Source organism: Accipiter gentilis, chromosome 7, assembly GCF_929443795.1.
Source record: "Accipiter gentilis chromosome 7, bAccGen1.1, whole genome shotgun sequence".
In the NCBI taxonomy this organism is placed as follows: Eukaryota; Metazoa; Chordata; class Aves; order Accipitriformes; family Accipitridae; genus Astur; species Astur gentilis.
This window is the reverse complement of record NC_064886.1, coordinates 28000659-28015178: the sequence shown is the minus strand read 5'-3', so window position 1 is coordinate 28015178 and position 14520 is coordinate 28000659. Positions and strand designations below refer to the sequence as shown.

Sequence of the window (14520 nt, the reverse complement as noted above, 5' to 3'; positions counted from 1 at the left end):
TATATATCCAGTCTGACAGCCATGTTCATTCAGTGCCAGAATGCAGGGCAGTTCAGCTTGCCATGGAGGAAGCTGGGTATTAAACATGGAATGAAATGCAAAGGCAGCAGAGCATAAGGCCGCAAGGTGTCCTGATACCTCTGTGCAGCCTCTTAAACTCCTTGGAGCCTGGACATTAATTTGGGTTGATTTGGCTGAGATGTAAATTGTCCTGATGTGATATGTATGTACACATATTTCTGACTTGCCAAGTATGTGTCACACAAATGCTGCATCTGGCCTTCCTTGGCAGCGTTTGGGAGTACTTTTTAAATTGCTGAGTCAAGCAGCTTGTTGAGAAAGACCCTCAGAGAACACAAGGGGCAGACTGTATGCCGGTTAGCCAGTTAGACCTCATCACAGGAAAAAAATCATGTAAAAGGACAGTGGGAGTAAAGACTTTTTGTCTTTGCCAATTGAAGTTAAAATAGACTAGATGATCAGCTTGTACAAACATCTGGCATAGCTGAAAAAAGGAAGGGTGATAGACTGTTGTGAATGAAAGACTTAATAATAATCTCTTGATAGTAGCCTTGGGTAGAAAGATGCCATGTTGGCTAACCAATACTTGTTGAGGAATGTATGGGAAAGGCTCCATTCACCAAAGTGCTGAGTGTATGAGGCCCTGTTGAGAATAAATATGGTGCTTAAATATTCTGCTGAAGGGGAAGGCTTGGCTTATCGAGGTGTAGGATTATAGCACAAGGGTCCTAGAACATAATTCATGGGCGGTGTATAAAGCAACAGGTATGTTTTGTTTGTCTGTTTATGTTTTTGCTTGGTTGGGTTTTTCTCATAGATGCAATAAAAATCCAGCCCTTCAAGCTGGCTGTCACATATGGCTGTGTCTATTTAGACATCTGGCTAGGTTTCAAATTAGAGTAGAAGTGTGAGAAGTGAGATGTGTTAAAGAGCTTTGAGGTTTCCACCAGATTGTCACTGAGCAGTCTCTCCCTCGTTCAAGCTTTAGACAGTGGTTCTTGTCAAAAGGATGGAAAGCAGCTACTGACACAGTAGTAACAGCCCATATAGAGAGACTTTTTGGCAACAGTAGAAAAAAATACGTCAGTGGGGAAGGAGAGACTGCAAATTCTGCTCTCTTTTTAGGAATATGTTGTCTTGAACTCACAAGTCTAGCGAAATTCCACTGAGTGCAGAAAAGTTAGAGACAGTACATGTTAAGACGAAGTCTCACCCTCTAGGATTTAGTTATTCATTCTGCCTATTGAGCTGGAAAATTGTCTACTGTAAAATCATTTGTCCTGGCCATAAGGTCAGTGTTTTCCTAAATTCTGTGTGAGTAGACATTAGTGTTTCTGTGTCACCTTTAAAGGTGGTTAAATAATGAGGTCTGTGTTGCATATTGACTACTAAAATGCTGAGACCCACTAGGGCATACTAAACTTTGAGCTGCCATTGCTATGGACATGACACGTGGGCAAAGGAAAAATTGTGGAGGTTTTGAATTTTTATAGACCTGACTCTTAATCCTCAGAACCAGTTAGACTTAACAAAGGATGATTTAGATATTTCCTTTGTGCTTGCAGGCATCTGGAAAGAGCTTAGGTACTAGGATAGATCAAGGAATAGGAAGACCAGCATGGAGATCTCAGATATACGTTGAATGGGATCGTTATAGTCTGCAATGAGCAGTATGCTTTCGCCTTAGGTTGATGCCTAGGATCAATTTGGGTAAAATCCCCTTGGGGAAAAGAAGCGAGCCAAGAGATCTCCTTTCCATCCTGGCAATTTAAGGTAGTACCCTATTTGAGCCTGGCTGGATTAGATCAACCTGAGAGACCTTTGAGCATCACCAGCTACTAAACATTGTTTCTTCTCTTTGAAACAATAGGCTTATTAAAATTGGCTATTGTTCTTTCTGATATAGCCAGACGTGTAAGCATTTGTTCATGTCCCATTGCCCTCAAACAGATGTGTGAAGAATGTTCTGTAAAAGGCCTGACTGCATAATCTCTGCTGTTCAAAAATGTAAATTTAGAACTGGTTTGAATTTTGCAGAATAAGCTGGGCCCCAATATGCATATGGTAGAGTGACACTCGGACATCTTTTATTTCCAAAACTGAGTTTTATGGTTCTGCCACTTCTCTTACTGGTGTTCCTCTATATAATCAACCACTTAACTATCTCAAGATAAAATCCCAAGAAGTAGTAAGGCTGTAATGTCCAAGATTTTCTTCAATTGCTGTATTTGTTTTGGTCATATGAACTCAATTTTTAGTGCAGGAGAAATGGGTGTCCCTGGGTTCTGTCGAAACCAAAGAAAAGAAAAGGCAAAACACAATTTTGCTGATTCACAGTTTGGGAAACCTGAATGCCTTGTGCTTTTATTATTGTTTTGATCTAGTTTGCCTCATTTCATAAATGTTACGCCATTTAATGAAGAAGAATATGGATGTACTTGAATCACTCCCTTCTGTGTCTGTGAGTTATATTGCAGTCCACATTAGAAAAAATGGGGGTTAACAGAAAAGACAAATGGATCCTTTCTTGTAAGGTTCTGTGCAAGTTCAGCTCTTTTAAATTCAGTGACTTCTGAGGATATTTCAGCATTTAATAGTCCCAATGCCAAAATAGTTATAAGTACCAAAGCTGTAGGTTTCATACCATTTTCACAATAGTGTGTCTTTTTGTGTTTCATTCCAACTATAGGATATTACCAGCTTGCTTCATACGATCTATGAGGTAGTTGATGCATCAGTAAACCATTCTCCTAGTTCCAGCAAAACTCTGCGAGTGAAACTTACTGTGGCACCAGATGGGAGCCAGAAGAAAAAGAGTATCTTGCTAAATCATACCGGTAAGGATGTGCAATCAGCTATTGGAAAAAATTCCAAAAACTTCAAGAGTCCCGTAAAAATACATCTTCATATTTTGTTAATACAAATAAATATATACTTAAAGGCAAATAATTATGTGGGTATTTTAAACCCCATGAACCTGCTTTATGATCTTGAGTGCAAAATTGCCTACCTTCCTTTCAGTGTCTCCTAAGCAAATTAGGGTTCCCTCTCCTGAATGATTGTTTCTTTTTGGAAGCAGCAATAACCCATATGTTGTGTAATTGTCTTTGTGTACTACAAGGCAGATTTAAGGCCTTTTTGACTTGTACCACTTTAACTCTGCTGATATTACAGCACTCAGTTTGTGTGGAAACACGTCTAGTGGTATAAAATGTTTTTTGCAAGTGCATAGCTATCACTGCTGCTGGATAAGAATAAACAATTAAGGATAACTAACCTTTATGAATCTATGCATAATAATTGCACATTTTTCTGTACTGGCAAGAATCTGCCATTGTAAAATGGCTTATACTCCTACGGCTTATTCACCTTACGCTCACTCTAATAATAGTTGTATCAGCATGATTACTTCGGTAGGTAAAGTAGTACTAAATTAAAATACTTAAAACTATTTAAAGTGATACTTCAGTAGAAAATGTGGGCACCTTAGCCAAAAGGAGAGCCTTGTTACCTCAGTTTTAATATATACATCCACTCAGTCAAGTGCGGACATAAGCAAATTTGCACTGCTGGGGAGCTATGTGACGCATTAGTACAGCATCGAGCTCCAAACTACTGAGCCCTCCTGATGGACAAGTATATCAGTGTGAAATGTGGCTCCATTTAACCTGCCACATGGCTTGCAGCCTAACCCTGACTAATGTCCTACAGTCAAGGTTATGTCTGCCTAAAATCTGTCGTGCAGACAAAAGCACTTTTGAGAAGGTTACATGAAATGATACATTACATCTTGATCTACTGACAAGAAAAAATGTATTTGCAATGTAGCATGTTAGTTATGCTGATCAGCAAGGGCAATAATGTGAGAATAATGTACTTTCTCTTGGCAGATCTGCAGAGTGCCAGGCATAGAGCTGAAAGCAAAGCTAATGAAGAAGTAAGAAGCTCTGAGAAGAAGCAGCGGGCTTCTCTCAGGTAAGGGGAAAGAACCCTGTCTCCTGGCAGGCACTGGGTACCTCTGAGGAAATCTCAACCACTGATTTCATGCTTGCTTGCTTTTTAAAAAATTATGTTAAAATAGAGGAATTACAGGATTTTTTTCACTGTGGAACTGTCAGCAGATTCCATGGGTGGATACTTTGTATATTAAAACAAAAAAGCCAATCTGTACCACCCATTGCTCAAATTTTCTTCTTCTGTTGGCTCGTTGGAGGACATGCAGTGTCTTTTTAGATCCCATCAGCAAATATTGAGCCTACTAGTGCAGTTTATAGCACAGCCTTTTGGCTAGAAGTGTCGTAAAACCTTTTCATCTTCCTAGAGGCCAGCTCCTGCCTTTCTCTGTCCTCCTTCCAGCCCATCTTTTTCACTGGTCAACTCAATTAGCTCCAAGCTTTATTAAGACAATCTTGTTTACCAGGTCGTAACCAGCCCGGCTTCTCCTTACCACTTTTCCTCCTAAAGGAAGCAGCTTTGAGCTGGCACTAGGTGTACAGTACCTAGCAGAAGGAGGAAAGGAGGGAGCTTGCAGCAGAGCAGCAGACAATCAACTTTACAGCAAGTGGTCTACATAGGCTATGACCTGCAGAGTAAGCAACAAGCAAGAGCTTCCAGCATGCTGCCTGCTCCATGCTCCATTCTGCTGAGGTGGTTCTGGCTTATAGCAACTGTGGGGTGGCTCAACTCCACTTACAATGTGTGTTTGTACATTTGGTAGGAGAAATAAATTTATCTCTTTCTTACCTCACAGCAGCTTAGCAGAGTGGCCGTCTCTGCTGACTCCCACCTGCCAGAAACCATGCTTCCCTGCTGCCACATTGGCTCTAGGTCAACTTCTCCCTTACGGAATTAGTTATTAAGTAGTACCCATGTAGGAATTAACCTGCTTGCTTAGGACCAATATATTTAATGTAATCTTGCTGGAAAATTGTCATAATATAATTTTTTTTTTTCCATAAGTTTCAGAATACATTTCACCACTTGAAAAAATACCTGTCTGTTGTCTTTCACTGGAACCCAACCTGTGCAACTCAGTGCATGCATTTCCAATAATGCAGAAGCACAGTGGTTTCTTTTGTGAAGAGCTGCAGGTACACTTGCAGCCATCTACAGATTAGATAAAAAGGGGGTTTTAGTTCTTCCCTAACAGAATGTAGAATATTATTTTGGATGTCAGTCCAGAACAGGCCTTTATCCTCCGAAAACGTGTAATCATGTGTATCTACCCTGTTATCATGAGTTCTACCTACCTGATAGATATTACCTGCACTAAACTTCAGAGTATTTGATAATAATTTGAAAAGTATTTTTTCAAGTATTAAAATTTTTTACAGTGAACAAAAATGTTAATATCTTGGTCACATTTAGGTGTGCTATTCCTTTTCTGAGTTTGGTATTTTAATGGATGGAAAAACAAATAAAAAGCAAGCAATTTTGCTGCACTTTAATGTAGATTAGTTGCACCAAACAGGTCATCTTAGTGTATAGGCTTGATTTGGTTTAGGATTTCATGTTTCATGCTAAGGCAGAGGGAAGTGTTTGCTGAAATGCTACAGTAATGACATTGAATCATTAGCTGCATTTGTTTCTTCAGCCGCAAATTTAAAAAAAAAAAAAAGAAGAAGTAGTTTTGGCTTTCCTTGCATTTAGGGATATTTGTCCAAATACATGTATTTAGTTTAATAAATTTATCAGGAGAAGGAGCATCCAGTTTTATTAAAAATGACAACAAAACTGTGCCTCCCTTTTTGGATAGAGTAAAAATGCTAGCAAGTTATCCCAGTGAGTGAATCCCTGTACAGTCAAATTTCAGATTAAAAAAAGACTAAAATTACTTCTAATCTTCTGTTAGCAACTCTGTACAAAATCTTCTGTGAACTAAAGAACACTCCATGTGAACTAAAGAATACTCCAAGGTTTTGCTTGCTGGCCTAGATGTGGTGTTCAGATTCCCTCTGCCCATTAGCAAAGGTTTGCCCTCTGTGAATTTAATGAACTGCTTTTGTTTGATAATTTATTGCAGAAATCCCCTTTCGGTTTGAAGTCCCCCTCCCATCCACCTTAAAGTCCTGGTTTTGCAGATGTAGTGGTTTTATGAACAGCAGCCATTTCCACCTAAATCCACAGTCACAGAGGCATCAAATGTTGGGGTAGAATCTTGGCTCTGCTGCATTCTTCCTTCTCATGCCTTTGGTTGGAGGTTTCCTAGACAGGACAAATCTGTACCTTGAGCTGAGCAGATCAGTATCGGACAACTGTCAGCATCTGGCAGTTTTTGTTGCATCTCATTAAATGTGGACAGGACAAAGAATGTCCTATTCATACTGTGTATGTTGCAGGGATGTTTGTGCACTCTGGCCAAATTGCTAACCCTCAGGAAAGCTCCCTGAGGCTCCTCAGTATCTCACGATATTAATGCAGAGGCTTCGCCTTTGAAAGCAGCAATGACGACTTGTGAGAAGTGCACACATTTCACAAATTCAGTCACTTAGGAATTCTAGGCAAGATGTGATTAATATTCAAGGTAAAATGGATAGAAATATTTTTATCCCAAAGGTGGGAGATAGATGGGTTAGATTTTTCATCTGCTGGAAGCTACAGGCACGAGTTTTCACCTGTAGGGCTAATGCAAGTATCAAGATGAAGTAACTGGATTCATAGCTAGCTTGCCTGGCATAATGTGGTATAAAACTGAAGGTGGAAGAGCACTGGCAGGCAACTTTGCGGGTTGGGGATCTTCATACCATTCTAGTTTATATTTCATTTAGTGCAACAGGGAAAATATGATGCACACAAGCCTCTAAAACATCTTCCTTTTACCCACAGATACATATTCTCTCTCGCTCTTTCTCTCCTGCTTAAGAGATTTCTCCCTGACTGGCTTAAACTTTATGTTATCAGTGAGCGTAGCTTTCAGGAAATGTCCTTGCATTTTTCTGCCTTGTGCTCTGTCACTGCTTTGTTCCCCTTACCTACTGTATTGCTGTGTGCTTATTACCATCAGGATGGTGCTCCAGCATGGGAATTTTAGAAGAGGCTTTCATACACTCCACAAACACTTAAGCAGATGCCTTTTTTTACTAAAACCCAAACCAACCCAAAACCCAGTAACAACACTGTATTTTTACACACTGTGCTTGATGCATGGTTGATGCATGCCTGTGTCTTCCCATGTGTATGCAGGAGAGCATTGTGGGGCTGGATGCCAGACGCTTCAGTTCTCAGAAGTACTTTAAGTTCTCTTTGACAGTGGAGCACATCTCTCATCAGTATATAATTGCTTCACTGTGTATATTTGCATGAATATTGTTGAACGTCATCTTGCATGTAAGAAAGCTATTAGAATGCAGGGCTGTGGCAGTACTGGCATAGTTTTTCTTCACTGTCTTGATGAGAGATGGAATTTATTACAGTAACAAAAACCCAGGTTCCTTGTTAACTTAGTTTTCAACAGACAGTGCTGTATACAGTGTTACTTAATTGTGTTGGATCAAACCCAATGGAAGTTTTTTCTGGGTTAACTGTGCATTGTCTTCAGCACATGTGTGCAAGTCCCAGTGGTTTCCACAGGCAATTCATGCCTGGCAACTTCAGTTAGCCAGGTTCTAGCCCCCAAGATCTTTTATGTTGACCTGCTGAAGTGTAACAACCTGTAAAGGTGTGTCTGAGGCAGGAAAGGTACTGAGCTGGCTATGTATCCAAAGAAATAAAGAATATCTGGACATTCCCTCTTTTTTGACAGTACCCCATGTCACTTCTGGAGTTCAAAGCTGACTCAGAGTCTTTAAAGCTTACCTTCTTTCCAGGCAGACTCTCCTCCATTCAGGAGACTCTACCTCTATCAAAGTAGAGCAAAAATGATCTTCCAGGTAGGTCAAGTCTTGTGACTTCTATCAAAGAAATTGTAGACCTGTGTCTGGCAGAGACACAGGGGACTCAGTTCTGTAATGTCCCTGAACTATGCTAGACCAGGAAAGCAGTTTGTGCCAAAGCTCAATGGGATCAGCAGCCTCTGGAAACCTGGAAATGTGTTAATAGACTAAAAGTGGCATACTGGACACCATACAGTACAGACCCCATATTTAGCAACTGGTGTAGGATACAAGGCCAAATTCTGGTCTTAGGTTGACATCAGTGCAATCACACAGAGAAAGAGCAAAACCTATCTTGTGGTCTTAGAGACTGAGCTATCTGAATGATAGGCAGTGTCTTAATCAAAAGTTTTCTGCTTATCCTATTTGTTATATTGAAAATATTGTTCATATCTGCTGACATCCATTTAAATTGCTGAAATAAATTGTTTGGCATTATGGGCTACAATACTGTAAACCTCTGCCTGATTTTTTTCTGCCTCATAAATGAATGGTATTTCAGATATTCATTCTCAGGAAATAGTTCTGCTATAAATAAAATTGCAAAGCTGAGCAGGAAAAGGAATCGAGATTCTGAAGCCAGCGGCTGATCTGACCTTATTAATTGTATTTCGGAAAGCAGCGGTTATCTCTGGGTATCCTACCAACACCTTCTCTTCTTAGGCTTTCTCTAGTTACTACACCTGTGTTGTTGCCTGTCTCTCTGAAGCAGATACACATGAATGTTTATCCAACATGAGGCTTACCCCAGCGCTTCCTGACAGCGGTGGGAACAGTCATGAATCAAACAGCAGGTTTTCTTTGGCATGTCCAAATTAGAGAATCACTTTGGGTTTTGGCCCTAAGACAGAATGTAACAAACCTTAGGAGCATTTTTATTTGTTTTTGCATGTGCGATGCAATTTAAAAGCCTCCTTTGCTTTGCAACATCGGGTTTGATTTATGTGAGGGGAAAGAACAGTCAGTTCAGGCCTATCGACTTAGCAAATCCGGTCATCCAGAATTTCAAGCGTTGTTTCTTTGTGAGCCACTCTTGTCACTTCAAAGAAGCCATTAGTTATTGGTTTGCAGATGGTGATAACAACTTTAAAGAAGTTCTGCTGAATTGTAATTTTGCTTCCTGCTGACAGATATCACCAGAGTGAGAACAGTCCAGAGCAAAGTGGGTGCTACCGTCATTGTGTTGATGAGAACATTGAAAGGAGAAACCACTATTTGGATCTTGCAGGAATAGAAAACTACACGTCAAAGTTTGGGCCAGGTAATTTGGTAATTTACGTTGCAACCTTTTCATCTTTTCTTTCTTCAGTTGCATGTTCCAAGTCAGGGACAGTGAACTGTGAACCTGTGTGATTTGTCTGTAGTGACTTACGGGAAGGAATAGGACTGTGTGAATACTGCAAGATAATTACTGGTGAAGGTGGTATCACAACGGAATAGCTAATGTGCTGCAAGCCTGCTTTGAAGTGCTTGTTTATGTAGCTAAACTTGGAGGTGAGCCTAGGAGAATAATCTTTACATCTAGATTATTAAATTTAGTCTATGGGTGAGGCGAGGACTGATTTTTGGATGTTGGAGCTCATTCCCAAGATGATACCAGAACATTGTGTCCTCCCTACTGACCCCAAAACTGGAGAATGTGGGTTCATACCTGGAATTTTGGTTTCTGTCCCCAAATTAAAGGGATTTGGATTTCCTCCCTTTCCCTCTGCTCTGCCAAGATGTTACTATTCCACTCAGTTGTTTTGATTTATTTCGGATAGATGATGGCCAAGAGAAGGTAAAGGAAAGACTTTATACGTGCACGTGCGCACACACACACACACACAGAGGCACACACATTCTCTCTTATATATGTATGTGTATTTGTGTGTGTATTATTTACTAGTCAAAATTATTAAATGTAATTAAACTAGACAGCTATAATTGCATTCACTTCCTTAGGAAAAATTCAGTCTGCCAATTAATGCTATCCCTGCCAACTGCATGCTACTAATTAAAACTTTGAAATACTAGATGACTAACTAAGCTTGTTATTTCCTAGGATCTCCTCCAGCAGCTCAAAAACATGACCCACCAAGCAGAGTTGTGAATCAGACTAGATCCCGTTCTCATGAACCTGATACTTTCCATGCTCACCATAGGAAATCTCAAGTGGTGGATCCAAGCCACATCAATCTGGCTGAGAGTTCATATGCCAAGATTGCAGAAATCCAACAGAGGCTCCGGAACCAGGACTCAAACAAGCACTTTGTGAGGTCCCCCAAGGCCCAGGGCAAAAACGTTGCCCCTGTGCATCCTGGAAGGGCAGTAAGAAATAAACCTTTTCAAGGGGCACCCATGCCAATGGCTTCCCCAAGTGCACGGGTGGGCCAGAATCTTCCTTACCTCCCCTTGCAATCTCAACAGGTTCACAAGAAGCATAAGCAGAGGGCAAAGGAGAATCACCAAATGTGCAAAACCTTCCAGTCTCCAGGGACAGTTGTGGAAAAGGAACACGTGAGAGACCTGCCCACAGTCATTTTATATGAAGGCCAAGTTGGACAAATGATACAAAGACACGAACACCACCACCACCATGAGCACCACCACCACTACCATCACTTCTATCAGACATAGAAGAGATCTCACAAACATCCTCCAAGAATCATCCCATATGAAGGAAATGCGTTCTTGTGATACCAGAACTAAGGCATTACTACGATTAATATTATTGTTACTCCATTAATATTCAGCTAGCATATATTTTAGAGGTTATATGGAACTCTTGAAACTTACCCTATTTATATGTTGTGGAACTGCATAGCTTACTTAAACACCTTGTGGTTTGGGGTTTTTTTTTTGTTTTGTTTGGGGTTTGTTTTGGTTTTTTTTAAACTGGCTTGTGAAACAGCAACAGCCATAGCTTTTTGAGCTGTGATTTAATACAGGTCGTCAACGCACTTCTTTACAAGTACTACTTCCATTGTAGTAGGAAAGATACTTCAAACACTATTGCAGACATCTAGCTTACCAGTCTGCTCTATGTCGGCTGATCGCACACAAGCCTTTTATCAGGGGAGCAATGTTCGAAGGGTTGGACTCCAGAGATACTCAGAATAACAGAAAATACAAACAGCTGCTACCTCTAGTATTATTCAGATTTTATTTTCTTTTTATTGATTGTAATGTGCTATGGGGGGGGGGGGGATTTTGATATACTGCATTCATGTAGCCTGTTTGTGTTCACATCCTTTCAAATTATCTTAATAATTACAAGTAAATATTAGCTATACTTGTCAACAGAGCTACATTTTGTATGACTTAGACTTTATTGGAGATTCTTCACTGACACAATTACAGTCTGTTATATACTGGGTAATATTTAAATATACTTCTTTTATTTTTGTTTTTTCTCTTGCTTACTTTCCATTCTGTTTGGGGTAACCATTTGAAAAGAGGAGGATGTGAAATGGGATTTTCAAAAGCATCACTAGACTTTAGCGCTTGGGCCATAAATATCATTCATGGGCGTTTGAGAAGGAGAGGGGTTGTTTGGGGGTTTTGTTTTGTTTAAATCCACAGTTCTTTGTTTTGAGGAAGAATTGAGGAAAATATACTTTCTCACTTTAAATGTTGGCAAATATATATAGAATATAAATATAAATATAAATATATATATAAATATGCACACTCTCAGGTACATTTTGTTGTGTTTTAGAAATCTGTGGTTTGAATATTAACATTATAGGGTTTTTTCCCACAACAGTGACTTTTTAGAAACATATGCCATGGCATTTTCTTAGGTGCCTCCAATTTAAATTTCCCCAGCACTTACCAATTTGTGCTTCTCCCAGTTTAGAGACAATTCAACATGTAAAAAAATACCATTCACAATCATTCTGGCCACTTCTACTTTTTCTGTATCAAAGGGCTTCCATTCCATGAAGGCAAATGAGACCATACTCACAAGACCTTACCGGCTGCTGAGAAATGTGAAGGTCAAAAGCAAATTGGAAAAGTGAAAAAAAGGGTCAGTACATTCAAGTTTTACTTTCTGTGGGGCCCAGATTTATAATACATTCAGTTGGGTTTTGTACAGATCACCATTTTGCAGGTAAAAAGTGATTGAAAAACACCCATGTTGCTTTTGGAACTTTAAAATAGAAAACTCACATAAAACCATAATTGTTCTATAAACATATTTGCTTTTGGTTTTAATTATTTTAAATGTTGTGGTATTTTGTCTATAGTATATATTGTAAAATGTAACTATCCCCCATTGTTGTAAGCCCTTTATGATTAGGGTTTGGGTTCTTTTTACTAGAGTTTTGATCAGTCCAAAATGGGGTATTACCTTACTGCTGTCCATTTTTAGAGAGATGTTGTCCTTTCTAAGAATGTGGAGACATCAGCTTTCAAAGAAAAGTGGAAAGCCTTGCCTTATTGTGGAATTGGAATAGAATCACTGCTTCATGGTAATTAGGTCCATCTCTCGTCTCCCTGGATCAGCAGTTGTTTAGACTTATTGTCCTCTTTAAAAAATATGGTTTATTTTATTTTTTTTTAGCTGTCAACAGTGTGTTCTGTTAAATCTAACAAAATGTTTTAAAATGTGTTTGGTCTGTGTGACAACTGTACTGTTCTGTTTATTTTTAAAATTCCTAAAGTCCAAAAATATTTATATGCAGAATTTTCTGTATTGAAAATATGAAAAGGCCACAAATTTGGTTAGTTACCACTGAGTTGTTCTAGTCTAAGCCTTTTTTGCTGCTTGTGTATCATTCTTTTTCAATGTATATATAATTATGGACTGCAAAAAAAAAAAGGCATTTATATGTCTAGTAGAAGGAATAAGCTTATTTATATTATAGTGTTAACAAAGTCTGATGTATTCAAGTGACTTACGTTATACCGCATGCAAACACACAAGTGTACATTCCATCTAAGAAGGGATGCCATGCTATTTGTTTTGAAGATGTAATTAAAGCTGTTCTCTTTTCAGTAGAGCATATGCCAGAAAGACTGGGAGGTGGGAATTGTTTCTTAGTCAATTTTTTTAATGCTGATTGTTGCTGAAAACCAGAAAAAGTTCTGGAAAACTAGACTGCTTTCAGAACTGTGGGTTTTTCTAAGAAAGGGCAGCAAAAGGGCATAAATGCTCTTTCACCCAAAGATAGTTTGCTGGAAAAGATAACAGCACCAATAACAAAATCCCATCTGATTGAAAAGTGTGCAGTACTAGCTGTGCCAAGTGAACTCTGAAATGTAACACAACTGACCATTGGTTACAACCTTGCATTGATTTGTTTTGGTTTATTATATTTGGAGATTCAAAAGACAAATTCTACCTTGCTCAGATTCAGTGAAATACAAACGCATTTTAATAACGTGGCATCCCCATACTAAAACTTTACACCAGCCATGTATGAACATACAGTATCTAAATACTGAGTTGCAGTTGTGTTACGTGCATTAAGTGTGAATAACATGTAGCACAGTTTCTTTTCACAGAACCTTAAATTTCCGTATCTTTTAAAAATGTTTGCTTTTCAGTATTTTGTATAGTAAATATAGATGGTTTTGACTAAATGCTTTATTTATTTAACAGCAAAAACTGTGCCAAGAGAACCCCCTGTTAATTAAAGTTTTACTAGTTCAGAAAGTATATTTCCTTCTTCTTGTTGTGGATTTCAGGGGCTTATTGCAATTGCTGTCAGTGCTTGCAGATCCCACTGATGAAAGACCTTGCATTAACATTTTTGGGAACAGGATCAGGCCATAAGGTAGGGACTGGGTATGCTTTGGTTTTATATTTAAACTATCAAGTTTCAAAGTTAAATTTCTTGTCCCCTACTGTTAGACCTGTGTTGAGTAACTGATTTTTTGGCTTGTTAGTAATTCTGAAAACCTTTTTAAAAAAAAAAAAAAATATATATTATTTAAAGTTGCTCAAAACTGTGGCTGAATCAAAATTTACAATAGATTAGTTTCTGGTTAAACAAAACATTTAATTTCTAAGAAAAAATAATTTGGAGTTAAGTATATTATTACTATTTAAAAGTAAAATGGAGTGGCATAAATAAATTTCAAATGAAAACTCCAGCCTTCTTTCTTACTTATTCTTTTTTTACACAAAGCAATTCCACAAAACTAAGCCTATCCCAAAATTTGCATTATTTGCTGAAAAATTTTCAGCTGAAGAATTTTGCTTACCTCCACCAGCTGCAATTTTTGGGAAGCCAGGTTTCTGAAACGAAGGATTACTAAGCTCTTTTCACAACTTCATGTCCACCTAATACAAAGTAAACTAAGCTAAGGATAACTAAGTAAAATCTCTGTCCCAGTGAAATCTCTGTCCCAGTGAAATCTCTGGCAAGACTGCCAGATTCCCACTGGCTTCAGGGTGCCTATTATTTCATTCCAGGAAAGTGCGTTTGAAGTCTACATGATGTGCAGACAGTGATTTCAGTATTTATTTTTTATGCATCTTGCTGCTGATGGTTTTGTAGTAGCTAATATTAAATGGAGGTTTTACTGTAAGAGATCAAGCTGGTAAGTTAATTAAGATTAGCAGCAAATACTGTGCTTTGTACTTATGTCATTGGAGGACCTCAAGGCACTTCCAAATGTCTTTGAAACATCCACA

General features: G+C 38.7%; 1 protein-coding gene across 2 annotated transcripts in view; it reads left to right on the top strand.

The window, feature by feature from the left end:
• Positions 1-11395, top strand: part of NKD1 (NKD inhibitor of WNT signaling pathway 1) — a 176168-nt gene extending 164773 nt beyond the window's left edge. For both annotated transcript variants that reach the window (XM_049806737.1, XM_049806738.1), the window contains 4 exons: positions 2711-2858; positions 3912-3996; positions 9023-9153; positions 9937-11395. In XM_049806737.1, coding sequence (XP_049662694.1) covers positions 2711-2858; positions 3912-3996; positions 9023-9153; positions 9937-10511 — 939 coding nt within the window. In that variant the 3' untranslated portion in view covers positions 10512-11395. The remainder of the gene's footprint in view (positions 1-2710; positions 2859-3911; positions 3997-9022; positions 9154-9936) is intronic.
• Positions 11396-14520: the final 3125 nt, after the last annotated feature.